The 20,091-nt window shown below is 40.0% G+C and overlaps 1 protein-coding gene across 7 annotated transcripts; it reads left to right on the plus strand.

The window, feature by feature from the left end:
- Nucleotides 1–7,605: 7,605 nt before the first annotated feature.
- Nucleotides 7,606–14,087, plus strand: zgc:113307 (uncharacterized protein LOC553753 homolog). Of its 7 annotated transcripts, none has more exons than XM_044178880.1 (5): nucleotides 7,606–7,627; nucleotides 10,603–10,934; nucleotides 11,125–11,449; nucleotides 11,612–11,929; nucleotides 13,177–14,087. In XM_044178880.1, exons 2-5 carry the CDS (start codon nucleotides 10,629–10,631, stop codon nucleotides 13,326–13,328), a joined length of 1,101 nt encoding a protein of 366 aa, XP_044034815.1. In that variant the 5' UTR covers nucleotides 7,606–7,627; nucleotides 10,603–10,628; the 3' UTR covers nucleotides 13,329–14,087. The 7 variants fall into 7 exon arrangements, with proteins under 7 accessions (XP_044034815.1, XP_044034807.1, XP_044034798.1 ...); XM_044178872.1 differs by lacking the exon at nucleotides 7,606–7,627 and adding an exon at nucleotides 8,498–9,206; XM_044178863.1 differs by lacking the exon at nucleotides 7,606–7,627 and adding an exon at nucleotides 8,498–9,124.
- Nucleotides 14,088–20,091: the final 6,004 nt, after the last annotated feature.

The raw sequence follows: 20,091 nt of genomic DNA on the forward strand, positions 1-20,091 counted from the left end.
GCACCTTTGCTTTTGACCTCTTTGGCTCACTGGATCACAAATGCTAAATTATTAATTATTTCTGAACAATGCAATACACGTGACACAGGGGTAAAGACCCCCTATATTGTTGTTACAGCACCTGAGTAAAAATAATGAGTGGGTAGAGTGTGAGTGAGTGTGTGCCTGTGCAATTTGGTATATGATACAAGTGTAGTAAATTGTAACTGCATTATCACAGCAATGATAACTGGCAACTTAATTCCTGCTTACTGTAGTTGACAGTATAAAGGGTCATGTCATTGTTAAAGCTGATTTCAGCATTTGACTTATTGTCTTACTCTTGACAATACTAGGGTAAGCGACAATACTATACAAAGACAATAGTTTTTTGCTTTTTAAACATTATTTAGACACATAGACTGATAATGGATAGCAAAAACTATCATAGTATTAAAATGCTCACTTAGCAAAGATCCCTGTGCCAGAGGCAAAATTTTTGTAGCACGGGTCGATCCAATTCTCTCCATTCCTCTCCAACAACCTTACATCTTGTAAAGGGTTAAATGAAAACATGTGTGACAGTCCTCTCATGTTTTCTGTCTAGTCTTAATGTGGGCCTCTTCCTGCCTTTTCTCTGACACGAGTTTCAGCACAATCAGAGTTTTTCACTCACTTTTAGCTTTCGTCTCTGCAAACAATTGCAGATTCTCCACATTATTGTATCCCTTTATTCATCTCTACATCTCTTCTCTGTTTCTTGCTATCATGGGACCCCTTTCTATGTGACAAGGGAAGAGTAGTGTGATTTCTGAATAGATAGCTAAACATGTTTGCACAGGAGGAGGATGATGTGTCTGGGCTGTATTTGTTTAGAGAAATAAAATAAAATTCCATGCTTTCAAATATTCAACACATGGAAATATTCTGTGTGAAAAATAATGTACCAATGGTTGAACAAAAGCAGCACTAAAAAAGTGTTTCCTTTCCTTCATGTTGATTACAAACCCACTGCCATATGTTTCCTCCAGAGATCCACGTACAGTCCATGTACAATATCTTTACCATCATTGCATCTTGCAGTGCAATCAACAAAAAAAGGCCTGTGAACATGTGGAGGTGGCACACCAAATGTGTAAATGTACACTACCAGTGATGTAATTGGGTACTGTAGCAAAAGGAAAACCTGTGGCCAGTTGACCTGGCTTATTCGCTTTCTTGCTGAGAGTTAGTCTGTCCACTAAATATGAAGCAAGAGACAGTTAGGGACTGTATGAAAATGATTTGTGTGGTGAGGTGGCTATGCAGAATTATTAATGTTTCCTTTGAACCCTCCTCTTGGCATAGAAAAAAACAGCAACATCATCCCCACAGAATAATATAGTAATATAATAAAGTAATATAATATATACAGTGTTAAATTGGTAGAGATTTTTTTTAATCGTATACCCCAATTTAGACCTTCAGATCTTAATAAAAGTTCTAAAAGTCAGAAGTCAGAATACCCTACCTCTGGCCAAAAGAAAAATTCCAATACCCTCCCCCTTTTCTAAACCCTTCTCCCCTCCTAATAATAATGTTCGGACAGTCCCTTACCTTAGCACAAAATTTGGAAACAGGGAGAAACAGCTAGTCTGGCTCTGTCCAAAGTTAAAAAAAATCCACCTATCAGCACTTCTAAAGCTCAATAAGTAACATTTTCCTGACTTCCCGAAGTGTTCACTGGTTGCCTGGCAACCTCACATGTTTTTTCAGTCTTTATACTAAGCTAAGCTAATGTTCTCCTGACTGTAGCTTCATATTTCATATAGACATATATGACAGGGTCATCAGTCTTTAAATCTAACTCTTGGCAAGAAAACAATTAGCATATTTGCCAAAATGTCAAAACATTCCTTTAAGTCTGTTATATAACTTTTAACTGCATCATCTCTGTGAGTGATCAAAGAGCAGTCCTGTCAACACTTGACTAAAGTATCTCTGAAGAAACAGAGGATACATAGGAAACTCTGCTATGTAAAGTGGCTTAGTACCTTACACATGTTATTTAAGTTGGTTGTTACTTAGTGTAGCCATTGTGTCTGACGTCTGCCAACAAAAGGTTTCACACATCAGAAAAGGGAAGAAAAGAACAACCAGATGGCCACATTGCATTACAGCTGAGCTGGAGAAGTGTTGGGAGGAATTTACAGGGCCAAGATTGTGATTGGATGAGGAATGAACACTGGCATGAGACCCAAAAAGATGCAGATACATAAAGCAACATATTCTTTACTGCTTTTCTGCAGTTTGTTACAGCAGCATCAGGAAACCCTTTTTTCTTTTCTGTGTGTCCGCAGGCATCTGTGGACAGCAGATGCTGCAGAACAGACTGGTCAGTGCTCTGCCCAGCCTTGTGAAACACTACACCAGTCATATTTGCTATTTAAAATGTGATTTTTTATGGGTAATGGACTTACTACTCAGCACAGCTTTGTTTTTCTCTAAACAACTCAAAGGAGCTGTTTGGAGAAGCCCCTGAGTACTGAACCAGGATGAACTCCAACCCTTTACTCATAACTGAGGACTGACAACTTCATGAGCCTTATGAGGTTAATACCTCTTGCAACATGACATCAAAAGCCTGTCTATATGAGGTGGTTAAGCAGATAAACTCTAATGTGTGTGTGACAGAAAGATACATATCTGCAAACAATATAAAGAAGTGCGAAAGATTGAGAAACAAAAGGTGCAGCAGATATAATTTAGAGTGAGAGAAATTGATTCTCTGCTGACCAAGACTTCAAAGTAAGAGGCCCAAGTGGACTCTGAATAGCCCCAAACACATCCGGCCCCCGACTGTGTCCTGTCCAGGTCATGAGCAGCACTGAGCAGGGATCAGAAGATCAGACGACCAAACTCTTTCCACTTGGGCTGTGAACTCTTCACAGGAATGTCACAGGAATTTCCATGCTTAAGATTGCTTCTCTGGTCACTCACCAGCAGAAAAAAAGCTAATATGAAATACTTAAAACTATACTAAACATCCACTCATTGTAGCTTTCTTCAGGCCTTCAAATGTTGTTATTTCGACAACGAAAGCAGGACAATAAGAGGAAGTTCACTTTTTATGGAGGCCATTGTTTTGCCTGAAATGGACTAAATAGTCTTATAATGTATAGCAGTCCGATGTTCTATTATCTGGTTGCCATACAGATTCATATGGCCTTGAAAATAAAAAATACATGTTTTTCTTTATAAGTAAGATGTAATGTTGGAAATATGTTTTGTTACTTGCCACAGAAGGGAGCCGAAAAGTCAGTGTGGAAGAATGAGACACAACAATAAAATGTAGTATATATTACCAGTCATAACCAACTCATGATGTCATCTGTGGCAGTCACTTATTGTATGCCAAAGAAAATATATTGAGTTATAACTTACATACAGAGATTGTCTGATTTCACATCATCACATAAATAACACATATTCATAAAGAAGATGCACTCATGATGATATACATGAATTTAAAAAATGAATTCTAGAAATTATAGAGATTCGGTCTTAGTAGTCCCTGGACAATGTGTCTCCTTAAGGTAACTTGAATCATGGCACCCCAGGGCACAGAGGGCAGTATAAACCAAGCAATAGAAAGCAGATGTCCATGCACACACACAGATGTTCATGATTGCACCACGTTAAGCATCTCATCTTTTTATCATACAGATAAAAGCAGCAGATTTTTATGTATGTATGTTGGTAATAATTTTAATTATGGGTCTAATCTAAATTCAGGCTTCATCTTGGCAAAATGTATGAAAAGCTGCTGTGCAACAATAAAAAAGGAAATCTTGAAAATACACTTATGTGTGTCCTGATGTCCAACTGGTCTAAGATGCATGTAACTGCACCATCTCCAGTTCAACACCATGCCAGGGACAATCTGTTGTGTAGCAGTAGTGAAACTCGGTCAACGTCAAAATGACTTTGAAAAACATTGAGTTAAGAAAAATATACAGTATAACTAACAGTAATAATGAGAGTTTAGCCTTCTATTTCTTCTTCTTCAGTCTGTACAGTGGTTATTTTTCTTTACATGAATACATCCCATCTCTCAAATGGATATACTGTAAATCATGTATTGGTACTAAGGCATTGCTTGTAATTTTGAAAAGTAGACCTTTTTAGTTTATCCCAAGCTGTACCAAGCCTGTGTGCTGTTGATAACAGATACAATAGTGCCCTCTAATGTCAGTGACAGGAACTGTTGAGGAACAAATGGAGGCAGCAGATGGTGAGTAAAATTATGACAAGAGGAAAAACAAGAGGTGGAAGAGAAAACAGACTTATGTTAATTCAGACTCAGCTGGTGCTGTGGAACACTGATTGTTTCAATTTCTAAAAGTAACATGTTAACTATTGTAAGCATCTGTATTTCAATAAACATTAGGCAACAATTAACAAAACAGTCTCACTTCAAAGTCCCTTTAGTAGCTGTTCAGGAAAACAAACAAAAGAAAATCACACACACAAAAACAAAAACATGGCAAGTTTATAAAGCAGCTATAATCACCAATAGATAATTATCACCAGACTCTACAGTTCTTTTCAGCTCTACACAGTGTTTTAGAGCCTTTCAGCTCAGCTGTTTTCAGCACAGAAGCTCTGAAAACCCACTGCACGCAAACTTCTCAGCACCAAACAGCAGACAAATAAAGTTAACGACTAGCTGTTGAACATAGTGGAACATTTAGATTAAGAGTCAGATATTTCCCTCAGGAGTTGGTGGAGACCAAGCCAGAGCTAAAAGGAGAGTAACTATTGGACATTCATCAGGTGGACAGAAACACGACTCCATATGAATGATAACGTTGCTCTGTAACTGCTGGATGTGTAAATAGGCAATCTTATGCAACCATGTTTGTCATATCAACTTAAAAGGTGATGATATGTCAATGTTGTTTTTACAGCCTTCCGCTGTCCCCAAACAGCCCCCCCCAAAAAAGTAATTGCGGGTTTAAAGTGCTGAGAAAAAGTGAAAATTTGACTGGGCAAACTCTATCTGATGATGAAGATCATGTGATATGAACGAAAGCTCCAGAACAGCTACTAAATGGACCAAACGTGAGATTGTTTTGTCAACAGTTATTTCCAAGGTCAAGATTGAACTTTTAAACTAAAACGTGCCCTGTACAGTTTTCTTATAATCAAACAAAAGTTTACATTCAGTGTTACTCACCAAAATACATTGTATGTTTGAGGTCTAACAAATGTCTTAAATGTATTTCCTTCCTCATAAAACATTTGCAAAGCCGTTTTTTTAAGTATTTCAAATCCAGCATTGTTTGCATCCATGTTTACTAGCAAGCAGTCTTCCGCTTCCCTGCCTTTGTCAGCACATTGCAGCATATCTTGGCGTGTTGCCACCTGTAGATCAGTGCGATTGTGTAAAACCATTGGCAGGAGTGTGTACGGCATCACCTGCGTGCGCATGCACCTGTGACAAAAAGGGGACCCACTCCATTGGAGCTAGATCACTAGAGGTCAAAAACTCCACAGGGAACCTTTAACAGGTAAGACGTTTGGGATAAAAGTTACATTACATGCTAACTGTAGCATACAGACACACTATTTCCACTTTACTACACATCATGAGAGTGTTTTGAGACAGAAAGCACATTTGGACTCTAATTAATGATAATATTTCACATGAGCAGCTTTTCCTCAGAATGTCTTCAGACACTCAAACAAAGGCAAGACTCCTACTTCTAAAATACATCCAGTGCAGGTGAAAACAAGTGTACTGAAACATTATCCGTGGTAACAACAGAGTATTTGAAGAGGTCTCATGGTTTTTAGGGATTGGCTTTAGGCGTGCCCTTACAATATCTGACAAGCTGGTTGAGGATCTGCTGTACCTGCCAGCTCTCAAACAGGAAACCACTTGAGGGCAACTTCTGCTTTGGGAAATGTAATTATTGTGAAAAGATGATGACTCATTAACAAGAAATCATTGACAATTAATAATTACATAGACTGATCTTTGTACTGTGATGTCTTTTCCTCTTAAAGTTACCGCAGAATTGATGTCACATTAATGGTGGTGTAATATGTGTAGCATCATATGTGGTGGATATATGTAACTGATACAGGCAGTCACACTGGATGACGATCTGTTGCTCCTTTTGTATTTTCTATGATTTCATAATGATACTGACTTCCTGTCATTTTATTTCAATGCATTATTGCACATACATGGGTTAAGACCACATAATCAGCTTAGACTAGCTCTTGTTTTGCATAATATCAGTAATGATAACAATAAAAATGAATACTGTAGTCGAAACTTGTTAGTATCAATTATTATTCCACATACAGAGTTCATAGTTATTTGTCTTTTTTATTCCGTTTTGGGTCTTTCTTTCCTGTGCCATAGATTTGGAAATTACATCCCTTGAAATAGAGATATGTACTGTAGGTGAAGTTTGGTCTACTGTATTTACAATCATTATGGTGCAGTTAGATGGTGTGGTGGTTAAATTGGAAGATCCTAAATCCTAAAGCTTTTTTCTTTATTTGGCCTTAAACACTGAAGTGAAACATTGTATGTGTAGATATGGATTTGTATTTTGTGGATTCATTGCTTAATTTGAATGTAGCACTAAGATGTTTTCTGTTTGGATTTGTATCCTGTATGTCTCTAGTTTGTACTTGTTGATTTTCAGATGTGGACAAGCTGAGGTCTTCCATGTATTGGCCTCTCTATGGACTTCACGTTGATTGCCCTCCAAGCTCTCTTGAGCACACCTGCCCTTGTTGGTATAAATGTCAGTCAGGTGATTTTATCCTGCCGAAAGCAGTTTGCCGCAACGCTGATCTTTATAAGATGAAATAAATGACGGCATCTGAGTTAGGAGTGAGCAGCTTTCCCATTCTTTCTTTCTTGTCTGCCTGTGAGCCAGCACCTCGCCAGAACAGATGTGGGTTCTTCTTTGAGCAAGACTCTACCAAATCCAGGGCTGCTGATTGTACCTGACTTTGACTACAAACTTCCCTGTAGAAAGTGGTCCAACTATCAGACACGTGTTGCTTGTGGACAACTGAAGGAGTCTGGCCCCATTCAAAAACTTCATTGTTGTGTTACAGTACCCCCTTAAGTTTCAATTTAGCATTTAGCTCTTCCGTCTTCTCCCTCTTCCTCCATTTGTCGTCAGTATAATGAGAATTTCTCTATGTATCCACCCATCCATCTAATTGCTATACCCACTTAACCTGTGCAGATTTGAGAGGTTGGAGTCTGTCCCAGCACACATTGGGTGAGAAGGAATTGTATTACTATAGTATTAATAATCATACTCACTTACTTGCAGCACTTGTTTAAAAAACATTTTAACGTGACAGTAAATAAAAAACAAATTTTTAAAACCACAGAGAAAATATTAGAATCCATAATTAGGACATGAATGAACATGAATTCCAGGTAGCACTGCCTGTATGTGTGAGTGAGGTTATGCGTATGTAATGTTGTTGTAATGTGTCAGTGAAAGGTGTTAGTCTGGAGCAGAGGGATCAGAGCCAGCAGAGGATGGTAGGAGGCCTTTTCCATTTCCTTCTCCTGTTTATGAGTACACCAGACGGAGACAGAGTGGAGCACAGAGCGTGTAGGATGGTAAGATTCTGCCAACCGCCTGCTGTTGACTGTGTACCAGCTCTCGTTCATGTTTTCAGAAACACTCACTCAAACAGTTAGAAATCAGTTACAAAAACATGACTGTTTGACAAGAAATCTTATTTATAAGGAACAGCAGGGATGGGGAAAGGTAATACAATGTTACAGATTTTAGTGAAATGTCTCGACAGCTACTTGATGGATTGCCATGAAATTTGATACAGATATCCACGGTGACCAGACGATGAATCCTAATGGCTTTGGTGATCCCCTGAATTTTCCTCTTGCGCCATCATGAGGTTGACATTTGTGGTTTTGAGTGAAATATATCAACTATTGGATGGATTACCATTACATTTAGTTCATGTCCCACAGAATGAATTGTTGGAACTTCTGTGATCCCTTAACTTTTCCTTTAACACCATCATCCGATCCAAATTTTTATTTCTCCAATACTTTGCTTTATGCCGAAGTACCTGCAAAACTAACTAACACAATATTAACATGGTAACACGCTGAATGAAGATGGTGGTAACATGGTAAACATTATACCTGCATCAGCATCAGCATGTTAGCATGCTGACATTAACATTTAGCTCAAAGCACCACTTTGCCCTAGTCTTGTTTTTTGGTATTGCATCTATCAGTTGTAGAATTTGTTTCTTTCACGACATAACAGCCATGAACCATCACAAATCTGTTTTCTGGAGACTTGTAGATGGTGTCACACGTACCTGAACTGCACGCACATATTCCTTTGTATTGTTCTCTTCATTACCAACACATTCATAAACTCTATGTAAAATAAACACTAAAAATACATTTGGATGAACTCCATTGTGGGTGTCATTCCACATGTTTTTCCTAGAGGGCGCTCCTCCATGCTACGATCAGGAAATACTGTCCCCACTTCTCCACTTTTGCTTCTTTTCTCACAGCGCTCCCCTCATATTTTTGGGGGAAAGGAATCTGGAATTGTTTTTCTCCCCTCTGCTCTGCTCAAATGCTTGCAAGGAGTTCTTTCCTTCAAGACACACACACACACACACACACACACAGTCAAACACATAGAGATGGACACAGATGCACATACACAGGCACATGCAAAGGTTACACACTTGTACACACAGAATGGTCTCTTTGGCTCCCCAGGTACTTTGTGACTTGAATGCCTCGAGGCAGAAGACACACTGTAGACCCAATTACACACCCACCCACACACCCACCCACACACACACACACACACACACACACACACACACATTCACTGAATCTTGAATGCTGATCAAAATGTTCTCATATTCACTGAAAGCTCTGCACCATCAGAATCCAAACTGAGTTTCCTTCATTTGGTTTCTTTTTTCTTTGCTCCCTTTCTTTAGCAGTTCTTGTCAGTCTTTTTGTGTACTTTTGTGTATCTCCATGGCACAAGCATACATGTTTCCACCAAACGTTGTTCAACCGTCACCGATGGCTGAGAGAAGGGAGAAGGAAGAAGTGAGTGAGAGAAGATTATGGAGGAGGTTTGGGGTCTGGGATGTGGGCAGAATTTGAAGAAGAGGAATGTAGCAGACAGTGGGTAAACATTGCTTGAACACACACACACACACACACACACACACACACACACACACACACACACACGTGCAGACACATTATCACATACACAGTTCCACACAGCTCCCGAGGGTGTCATTGGGAATTTAAGACAACCTGTATCCGTTCTGTGGCTCCTGATCAAACAGGTAAGTGTCAATCTGTTGTTGGTGGTTTCTTGTCTGCTTCCATTTCCTCTCACTGCAAGGCAGGTAAAACTGGAAATGTTCAACGTGCGTCTGTTTAATTACACTTGGTTTGATGCATGAGGCATGATTGCAAAACATAGCTAATCTCTTGCAAAACTTGTAGTAAGAAAGGCAACACTGCAAACATGCTGATCAAGATAAACTTCTAGATGATGCAAACCTTTCTTACAAACTGCTGTTTCATGTGGTAAGTGAGAGTCTCTGTGTGTGTTCGTGTGTGTGCTTTTGTGCATACCAGCGTTGATGAAATTACCGTAACCATCTACAGCTGTGAATGCAGGGAAAAAATGTATTCTTTCCTCTCATACTCAGTTTGAATGCACAGAAGCGTGCATGCAAAAGCAAGCATTTCAAACAGTGCATGCATTCATTTAATTCTAATTTATAAATACATAGAGAGAGGCTGCCATAAAGAGGGTGACCGTGTTTGCTGGACAGTTTTTCACTTTCACATTCAATATTACCCCTAAAGTCCAGTTCTTTAAAGACAATTTACTATAGTATTGCACCTCCATTAAATTGGGGGACAGATTTAACAAGATTAAGAGTCTACAGCCAAGCTAGCAGCTCTGTGAGGCTGTATTCAGAAACAGCAGTGCTTTGAGCTACATGCTAATGCTAGTGAGACAATGCTAACATGTTGATTCTTAGGGGAGAAAAAATGGAGGGGTCACAGAAGTCATTGCAATTCATCCGGAGGTAGATGAATATCTGTCCTAAATTTGATAGCAATCAATCGGGTAGATTTCGAAATATACTGGATAAGTGAAAACCTTTACCTGCCGTTGGCGCTAGAAGTAAATTCAGGGGATTACCAAAATCATTTAGACTCAGTGAAATATGAATGTCAAATTTTCATGGCAATCCAGTTAGCTGATGATAGTTACTGAGATATTTCAGTCTGGATCAAACTGGTAGATTGACTGACTGACCGTCAAACATACCAACATTGCTGTCTCTAAAGCCATGCTGCTAGCGTGTCTAAAAATGAATGGTCAAAACTGATGCTGCAGCGGTAGCATGGCTCAAGCTCCAAAAACCCTGGATCTTCCATTTTCCATAATGCAGCCTGGTAAATGCCCACATCAGACTCCAAACTGAATGCCCTGCAGGGTTTCTGTTAAAAATGTGTAGATCCCATGCCCACATGTCTTAATGTTTCATTTGCAGGATTACATATCTCGCCAGCTGTCTCCATGGCTCTCCTGTACTGTGCCGTGTTGGTGCTGCTGTGTGTTTTTGACTCTGCCTCAGCCACTGTTATAGCTGACATGGACTATGGAGGTGTTCCTCTGTGGATTAATCGCCTGTTGGGTGAGCCCAGTGTGCTGAGCCTGCAGGGACGAATGGACCCAGCCTGGTTCCGGGCCAACAACCCCCAGGCCTGCCCTCGACAGTGCGACTGCCCCATCCAGTGGCCCACAGCGCTCTACTGTGACCACAGAGGCCCAGCAGACATCCCTGACCACCTGCCAGACAGAACTCAATACCTGTTTCTACAGGTAGGAAAAACACTGACACAGGCACTGAATGTGTGTTGTCTTTACAATGGCCTGCCACTAACCCACAATGGTTTTCATTTCCTGTTCACATTGTGCACTTCCCACAGTAGCTGACCTCCACTGCACTATATTGTATATGTTTAATTTTAAAGTGTGAAAAGTCAAAATCCATCAGGCATTTTGTTCCCAGGGCAACAACATCTCGTCCCTGTCCTCCTCTTTTCTGGCCAACATTACTGGTCTCCGCTGGCTCATCCTGGACCACAACCAGCTGCAGACTGACACGCTGGACCAGGCCGCCCTGCAGAACCAGACCCAGCTGTGCTATGTTTTTGCCAACCACAACCACCTGAGTTCAGTCCCCACCACACTACCAGCTGGACTCAAGCAGCTGCGACTGGCCCACAACCAAATCAGCAGCATCGGTCCTGGAGCTTTCCGGAACCTGCACAACCTGACGCTGCTGCTGCTGCAGGGAAACAGACTGCAAACCATCACAGAGGGAGACCTCAAAGGTAGAGTAATGTGTCATTTCCTTTCTATATATTATTGCAGAGACTGTTCTGAACTGTCTATAAATGACTACACACATTTGTCAGTATTCATTTTTGCAGCATGTGTGTGTGTGTGTGTGTGTGTGTATGTGTGTGTGCGTGTGTCTTCCCCTAATCTTGCAGGTCTGGTCAGTCTGAACCTGTTGGACCTCAGTGGGAATTTGTTCTCGTCCGTCCCCAGGCATTTACCCCCTTCTGTCCAGCAGCTCTATCTGTCCAATAACACTCTCTCTGGGCTGGATGAGGACAGTTTTGTGGGATTTCTCAACCTTAAGTACCTTCGTCTAAGTCACTGTGGTCTGCAGAGCCGCAGCATCCACCCGCAGGTGTTCAACTTCTCCAGTTTGGTGGAACTGGACATGTCTTATAACAAACTTACAACCATTCCCACAGTCCCCACCACCCTGCAGTACCTCTACCTGGAGGCCAATGAAATACAAGGTGAGATGCATGCATACACAAAGAAAACATGCACATACACACTGTGAATGTAAAGGTGTCACTGACTTCATGTCTGGGAAACGCCAATTTCCCACACATGTGCACACATTCATACATTTTACAATTCAACAATGCACTCACTTCTTGTGACAGCAAAGAACAATATTAGTGAGTTATGTGGCTGACCACCTGGGAAGGTCTGACACTCAAACCGTGCTGTGAGGGAGAAGAGGAAATGTGGAAAATGTGAAAGGAACTGTAAAACCCCAGCCTCCTCGGACACAGCCGTCCTTCATCACTGCATACGGACACAGGAGGGGCTAGGGCTGGTAAGCAGGCGAGGCAAGTAAGGGATGGAAGAAGAGAAAATAAATGGAGGGGAGGGCTGCGGAGACATGGAAAGAGAATAAGTGAGAGGTGGAGGAGAGAAGAGGAGGGGGACTATGAAGAGAAAGTAGCTAGCAAAGAAGAAAGGAGAGTGGTATGAAAACATCTGTGATGGATTCAGAGTGCCAGATGAGCCAGAAGCACATGCTGTTCCCTGCTTCATGGTCTCCTCTTTCCTCTCTCTCTATCTGCTCCCCATCACTCTGGTCTGTTTTTTAACAGATTTGTATCACAATGCAGCAGACTTATAGCTAGGAAGCCACATTTTGACTCCCATGACCATCTGGCAGCAATGACCTGGTGTGCAGTTTTGGCGCACGGGCTCTGGAAAAGTGAAAGTGTGTTCTTGTTTTCGATCTGTGATGCAGCAGACAGTGGGGCTGTGTATCAACGAGACAGACAGACGGCAAAAAACTTCCACAATAACACACACCTAATTGTCTAGCTAGCAGCCTGACAGCTACTGCGGTTCCTGTCTGCCAAAGCCTACAGTCTGGGCCGAGTGAGGCTCTACTACTGAAATGCAAAAAAAAGGGTGTTGTGGTTTCCTCTGCCTCCGTTTTCGCCACAGCACCTGCAAAACATCTAATGGGAAATGCAGAGTCTTTGAGAAAAAGAGGGACATTTGCAGACTGCACAGACCCTCTTTGATAAGACATAATGTAATTGCTGCACTTCATCTTAATAATTTACATGTGATGAACACATGAAGTGAAATCAAAGCTCTCTGGACAGGTTTAGTATCTACAATGTTTTGACAAGACAGCAATAAGCAGATGGCTGGTGAATGATGAGTCTCCAATGATGAAATATGGTCTGTATATGTTTAATCCTGTCTGCTTTCTGTCTGTTCACCACAGGGTTCAACATGACTAGTTTCTGCAGAGAGGTGGGACCTATGGCCTACTCCAGGATGAAGATATTACGACTGGACGGAAACAAGATGTCCTACCAACAGCTGCCCCCTGACTGGGTCTTCTGTCTGCGAGTGCTTGAAAGTATTTACATCTGACTCCACCTTCTGAACATGCATAAAAAATGGAATTACTGTATGTGACTGGCCAACCTCATCTAGTGATGCAAAGAAACAAAACGTGACTCAACGGTATTTTGTTAGCCAACTTGTCATTTGTGAATTTAAACAACTCCGCCTGAAAGCTAGAAACCAGAGCAGAAGACTCTAATTCATTATGTCTTCAATATGTAGATACACTGCCAGGCACTGAAGGGAAAACTCACCTTCAAAAGATGCCAACGCTTGAACTTGTACACTAAACCAGTGATATTTTATCATAATGCCAAAAGTCCTGATCAAAACATTTCTCATACCACCAGTGCGTTCCCATGGGTTTCTCATTCTCATTCCATCTTTTCCAAGTTCTGCCTCGGCAGGGTTGTACATCTGTGTGTTATTACCGAATAGGAACTGTGACAAACCCTCTCATTTCTGACTGAACACAATAATGTGCTCTGGTTAAACTGAGCTGTCTTAGGGCAAAGGGAAACATGTATGAATGGCAAAATTCAGTAGCTTTCCCATGAGAGAATCTGACTCAGTTAGCTGGACATTGTTAAACAGCCACACCAGTCCACATGTGGAGCACATGGAAAATGTTTTGATCCAACTATTGAAAATGTTCAAATACTCTAAACTTCTTTTTGAAAAATATTGTTACATTAAACTTTGATTTTAAAGCTGATGTCCATGATCGTAATGGTGACATTTGGTTTGCACAAGCAACAGAAAAATAAAATGGACATAATAACATAATATTTTGTACTTGTCTTTTTTTACAAGCTTCTGCAATACTTAACTTGTCAACACCTGAAATACAAGCAATCTAGAACAATGATTCACATTAAACCCTTGTTATTATGTCAAATTTGTCTATATTAATCATACAATTTAGTAAATACGTATAACTGAAAACAAGATTATTTAGAAAATGTTACCAGCCTCAATTAAGGGGAGATCATCTGCCGTACAGATTTTCTTCTTCTTTGTTTGTTTATTTGTATATATAATTAATACCAACAAGTCCTGAAATACAGTTAGCTTCAACTTTATTGCCATACAGTAAGCAGTGGAGTGCAGTTTAGCATCTAACCAGATGGTGCAAACAGTAACAAAGTGCATATCAATGTTTATAAAAAATGACTGGACTGGCATAATAAACCAATGGAGTAGTATAGTAAGAATGGATGTAATGTGCAAATGCACATATCACAGTTACGTCTATGTACACATCTCTGTACAGTATGTAGCTAGATTATGCACAGTATAACCAAGCCGGTATATAATGAAGAAGTGTGAAAAGAAGTGTGAAAAGAAGCCATTATATACAGTTGAAAATAAATACAAACAATGGAAGGAGCAAATGCAGTAGGCACAGAGACCTATGTAGCAGCAGCAGAGTTTGTGGAGATTTCAGTGTTCACTGTCTTTTGTTACCTTGACATTTGGCCTTTAATGGTGCATTAAAGGCTTTGCACCATGGTTGACTTCCATTTGTGCACAATATCTCTGCACTCCTGCATTTTGTCATGACGTCATCTCACAGTTTATTCTTCCGAGGAAAATGTCTGCACAATGCTGACGTACTAATAATAATAATACCATCTACATTTCTTCGAAATGCAACAGACCAAGAAGGAAGTACTAATGAATTTGAGTCACTGTGGTCCTGCATACTCAAATGGAAGACTGTTATAACCATGTAATGCTTTTCTCATAATGACAATACTTCTTATATGATAATAGGTAATGGTAAAGATCTCATTATTGCAATACCATATAGATCATATAACTCTGAAACAGTTTCCTCATAATTACAGAATGCAAAGTCAGAATAATAAGATATGTAATTACAGGAAAATGCCTGGGAATGTTCAGTTCTTCAGTGAATTCAAAGCAGGTACATATAATATAATATGTTTTGTTGTTTACAGTGTAAAACAAAGTGTAATGTTTTAATGCTTAAGGCTGAACTGAAGTTCCCTTTTAGGTGCCCTGGATGTTTCCTAAAACAGTGTTTCCCAACCTTTTTGGCTTGTGCGCCATTAAAACAAAGCATTGCCTACTTGTGACCACTTAACATAGGTCTCATACTTAATGTATTAACAAATCACAGATTTTCTGCACTCAGAATGTTTATTTTGAATATTTTTTAGGGGCCTGAAGAGGTAAAACTATCCAATATTTCACAAGAATATAGCAATGATCATAGAAAAGTCATTGTTTTTTGTTGCAGAATATGTTTTTGATTCATTCCTATCCTGTTAATCATCTTGCGACCGCTTGGGGGTCCTAACACCTAGGATTGGAATCACTGTCCTAGAACATCCCTTTTTATGAACTGATCATTTGTTACATATTAGATAAAAGCATTAAATGTTATAAATTAATGAATCAGCTTTTAAGAGTGAAATTATATGTTTCCTAAAATGAACTTTTAATACATAAGTACAGGTTATCTTACTATTTACCAAGAACTACTCAAAGTACTTATTATTTGTATGTCTGTGTGTCTGTGTGTCTGTGTGTGTGTGTGTTTGTGTGTGTTCAATGTACCATTACTAAAGCCATATTTTCCAGGTGACACCATGTCTTTTAAATGCTGTGAGTGTGTTTGGTGGTCTGATCAGACTTGCGCTATGTCTGGGGCCATATTTACCAGAGGCAGGAGTCACTCACACAGTGTTCTTTTGAAGGACGACTATTAACCATAAAAGTCTGTGTAAACTTGTTCCAATGACGAACAGCCGGCAGTCTACTGGGAATGTATGAAGTCATGATGGAAAGTTCACCGGTTCCATGTTGCTGCTTTTTAAAAGAATAGCGCGACATTTTGGGAAATATGCTCATTTGCTTTTTTGCTGAGCGTTAGATGAGAAGATCGATACCACTCTCATATCTGTCCTTTAAATGTGGACCCAGGAGACAGTTAGTTTAGCTAGCTTAGGGGGAAACTGCTAGCCTTTTTACCTTTGGACAGAGCTAGGCTAGCTGTTTCCCCCTGTTTCCAGTCTTTATGCTAAGCTAAGCTAACCAGCTGCTGGCTGTAGTTTTGTATATAATGGATAGACATGAGAATGATATCTTCCCATCTAACTCCCTTTAACTGGTTGATGCTCATCCTCAGCTGCTCCGAAACTTTTCTTGTTATTGTCACCTGCATGCCCACCTTTATTAATGTGATATTACTTTTCCCCACCACCTCTATTTTCCTTTCCTTACTGCACTCTGTCAGTCCTGTAAATCAGTCGTCCTCGCACACTTAAACCAGACGTCTGCTGCATTCCTCATCTTCCGAGCCATGAAGCACAGTGATCAGATAGGAAGTAGAGCTTTATTCACAGTAACAATACCGGTATTTTAAATGAAAACATATTTGAAATATGGTACATAATCTGTATTAGTGAACACTCACTAGTGTCTCCCAACCAATTGAGAAGACACAGATGCAGGTTTTCAGGAATTGCCAGCTGGCAGGAGGATGCGCTGCAGAGCCAGATGGCATATGTGAGCACCTGACAGGCTCCCTGGCACGTCACAGTGGAATGAACCACTGACTGAAGGTGCTTTTGTTGCATTAACTGCAAGGCATTGAGGTGCTCATTGCCCTTAATAGCAGATAACTAATATAATTTTTTCCATCGCTGCTTCCAGCTCACTGATTTGCTCAGCGAAGAGGATCTAAATGAAGTATAACAATGTAAAAAGGGGGAAAAAATGTAAAAAGGGGGGAAAAGATTGTTTAAACTGGTAGACATCAGTTTCATGTTTAAAAACAAACAGCTCCAATGGTGGAGTCCTTTTCTGGTTTCAAACCTCAGATGATTCATTTTGGATTATAGAAAAGACAGTAACTCATGTTAGTTTAGAAGTTATTTCTAATACAGTGTCACAGGGGGATTATCTTTGCAGCCATTTATAAACAGAAGAAAACTCTAACTAGTGGAATCATTAAAGCTCTCTGGCCATTCCTCTCCTCTGAACTAAACTCTGCCTTGAAAACCACCAGTCAAAACAATCTGCAATGAAGCTCCCTGCGGTGTCATAACAGCAACACAGAGAGCTGAGGAGCTCAGAACCGCTCACATACCACATCCCTTTGCCCACAGACTCTCCAGTATCTATCTATCTACTCAGGTTAGATATGAACAGGTCCAACCAACAAAAACTCTTTGAGTGGATCTTTTGATTCTCGTTTTAATTTTATCTACTGCTGTCTGTGTTAGCACTGTTAATATTTCTTCTACTTCTTGATTTGTTCTGCATTTTATCTGCAAATAAAGAAATAGTTATGTGGGCAGAGATTCAGAAGTCTGGGACCTGGGTAAGGGGAGAGTTGCTGTTATGTATGTTTACTTACATTATGTCATTTTTTAAAAGCTGTACTAATCAATATTTTTATTTTAACTATTAAAAAAAGATTACTATGTTTAATGTGAAAGGGGTTACTTGTAGTGATGAATCCACAGAGAGTTATGACTTGACTACAGTTCCCCACAGCAATTTAGCATATTTGCAGCACCAGGCAGCTGTTTCAAATGAATGAACCACTGTGCACTAAATGCCCAGCACCAAACAACAGACATTCACAGTTAGTAATTAGCTGGTGAACAAAGTGGAGCATTTAGCAGCAAAAGATCCAGATTTTTCCCTCAGAAGTTGGTGGAGACCAAAAACAGAGCTAAAAGAGAGTGAATATTGGACTTACATTAATCAGGTGGCCAGAAAAACGACTCCAAATGAATGCTAATGTTGTTCTGTGTCTGCTGGATGTGTAAATGGGCAACAGTTTGCTAACACGTTATATCAACTTTATGTGATAATATGTCAATGTTGTGTTCACAGCTTTTTGTGCTGCCCCCAATTGACCAAAAAGGCTTAAGTGAATGGCATTGTCAGATAATTTTGTTAAAAGTACTTCACAGAGATCATTTTAATGTTGCAGCTGGGGTTTGAACAAACTTTATTTAAGTTGCCAAGCTAATGTTAACTTTAATGGTAGTATTATGTGCTTTTTAATGCGCCTTCTCAGATGTGACAGTAAATTAGCCAGTTGTTTGTCAAATGTTAGCAGTTCTGACTCAAATAATCATCCTCAAGGTAGAATATTGGCAGTATTGATACATTTTAAGATTTTAGGGTACTGATCTGCAAGCATTGGCTAGTTGGTGTATTTTCTGTTGCTGTACTAAGGTCGAGACTGACTTCAGGTCTGAGTTACATTGGAGGATGGAAAGTGTACTAAAATATTATACTCAAGTAAGAGTACTGTTACTTTAAAGACATTTTACTCAAGATAAAGTAAAAGTACTTGTGTAAAAATGTAAGACAAAGGTAAAAAGTAGGTCAGTTAAAATGTACTCTGAGTAAATGTTCCTGCGATACAATTTTAAAAGGGCACTTTTCCGCCTGTGCATAGAATCTTATAGAATCAACAGTAGAATAAAACAGACAACACAGTAATGTATAGACAATGTAAACTCCACCCCTGCTGGCAGGTCAAGTGTTCCAGTGGTTGCAGAACACTAAATTGGGGGAAATATAGCTTTGAGAAGTCAAACACAAGAGGCGTCAATGCCCTAATTGTTCTGTGAAATCAGTTTTCTTAGAATCCATGTTCAACAAATAAGCCTCGAACAAAACTATTGGACATGCTCATGGACCAAGTGACTCCAAAAGGGAATAATATACAGAGAGGTTCGGACCTCCCAGCTGTGTGAAGAGTCTGTTTGTTGCTGGGCGGAGAAATCATCTCTAAATCCAACGCAGACTTGTATGGTACTTGTGGTTTTGGCTAAATGACTGAGGAAGCCGTTAGTTTCATTTACAGGCCTGTTTACAAGCAAGACTAAGACCTCCAGCCCACTCATTAGACACACACACATAAACACACACACAGATGCTGATTCTGCTGTCTAGTATTTCCATTATTGTTTGAAGAGAGTAACTTCAGTCATCAACTTACAATGCAGTAAAAACTCTTTCTTGCAAAATAGAGAAGGCTCATGTTTATTGACTTACGGCAACAATGAATATTTGAACACATTTTCAGCAATAGTGATGGCCACAAGCTTACAGTAATAAGCCTCAGTAATACGGCAGGGAACACATAATCTTCACAAAATCTTCTGTTCTTGACATTAGTAGCTTTAGCCAAAGAAATGAGCAATAAACATATTTTTGGTACAAATGCCAAATCTAGCTTTTACTCTCTAGTTTTTTACAATAAGCGTAAGCCTGCAGAGTTTGTCATATGTTGAAAAGGACTGTTTATGACCATTTCCTGAGGTTTTCCCACAGTCCCTGCGCTGTGCACCACTGGATGATTTTCTCAGGACCATGTTTAGGCAGCTGATAATGCAATATAACTCAGACTACTACAGTGAGTAGTTGTGGTTTTCCTATTCTCCTTACCCAGATGACACTTTCATTAGCACGCCGACTAAATATTAAGAGATGTGGGGGTGGGGTAGGGGTGTAGGTTAAAGGTGGGAGATGTGGAGTTCAGGGTCCAGACTGAACGTTGCATGTGTGAACTATGAGCGTTGCGTGTGAGAGGAGAGTTCAACTACTTATGGAGTCTGTATCACACATTCCATATTTAACTGAGGACCGACGCAGAGCCTCATATGTGAAACACATGCAGCTTTCCCAGCACATTATGGACACGTGCACACATACACACACACACACATACAAACACACACACACTGCTGTACTGCACCACTACCATTATCATACCATGAAGCATATGGGCATG

The sequence above is a fragment of the Siniperca chuatsi genome, linkage group LG2, assembly GCF_020085105.1.
Source record: "Siniperca chuatsi isolate FFG_IHB_CAS linkage group LG2, ASM2008510v1, whole genome shotgun sequence".
In the NCBI taxonomy this organism is placed as follows: domain Eukaryota; kingdom Metazoa; phylum Chordata; class Actinopteri; order Centrarchiformes; family Sinipercidae; genus Siniperca; species Siniperca chuatsi.

What these genes read in the sequence shown, in the direction of transcription:
- zgc:113307 (XM_044178827.1), top strand. Translation starts at nt 9,142, where the DNA reads ATGGAGGAGGTTTGGGGTCTGGGATGTGGGCAGAATTTGAAGAAGAGG. An exon ending in GAAGAGGAATGTAGCAGACA is followed by an intron (nt 9,203 to 10,602) that starts GTGGGTAAACAT and finishes TTTCATTTGCAG; the next exon opens with GATTACATATCTCGCCAGCT. An exon ending in GGAGGCCAATGAAATACAAG is followed by an intron (nt 11,930 to 13,176) that starts GTGAGATGCATG and finishes TGTTCACCACAG; the next exon opens with GGTTCAACATGACTAGTTTC.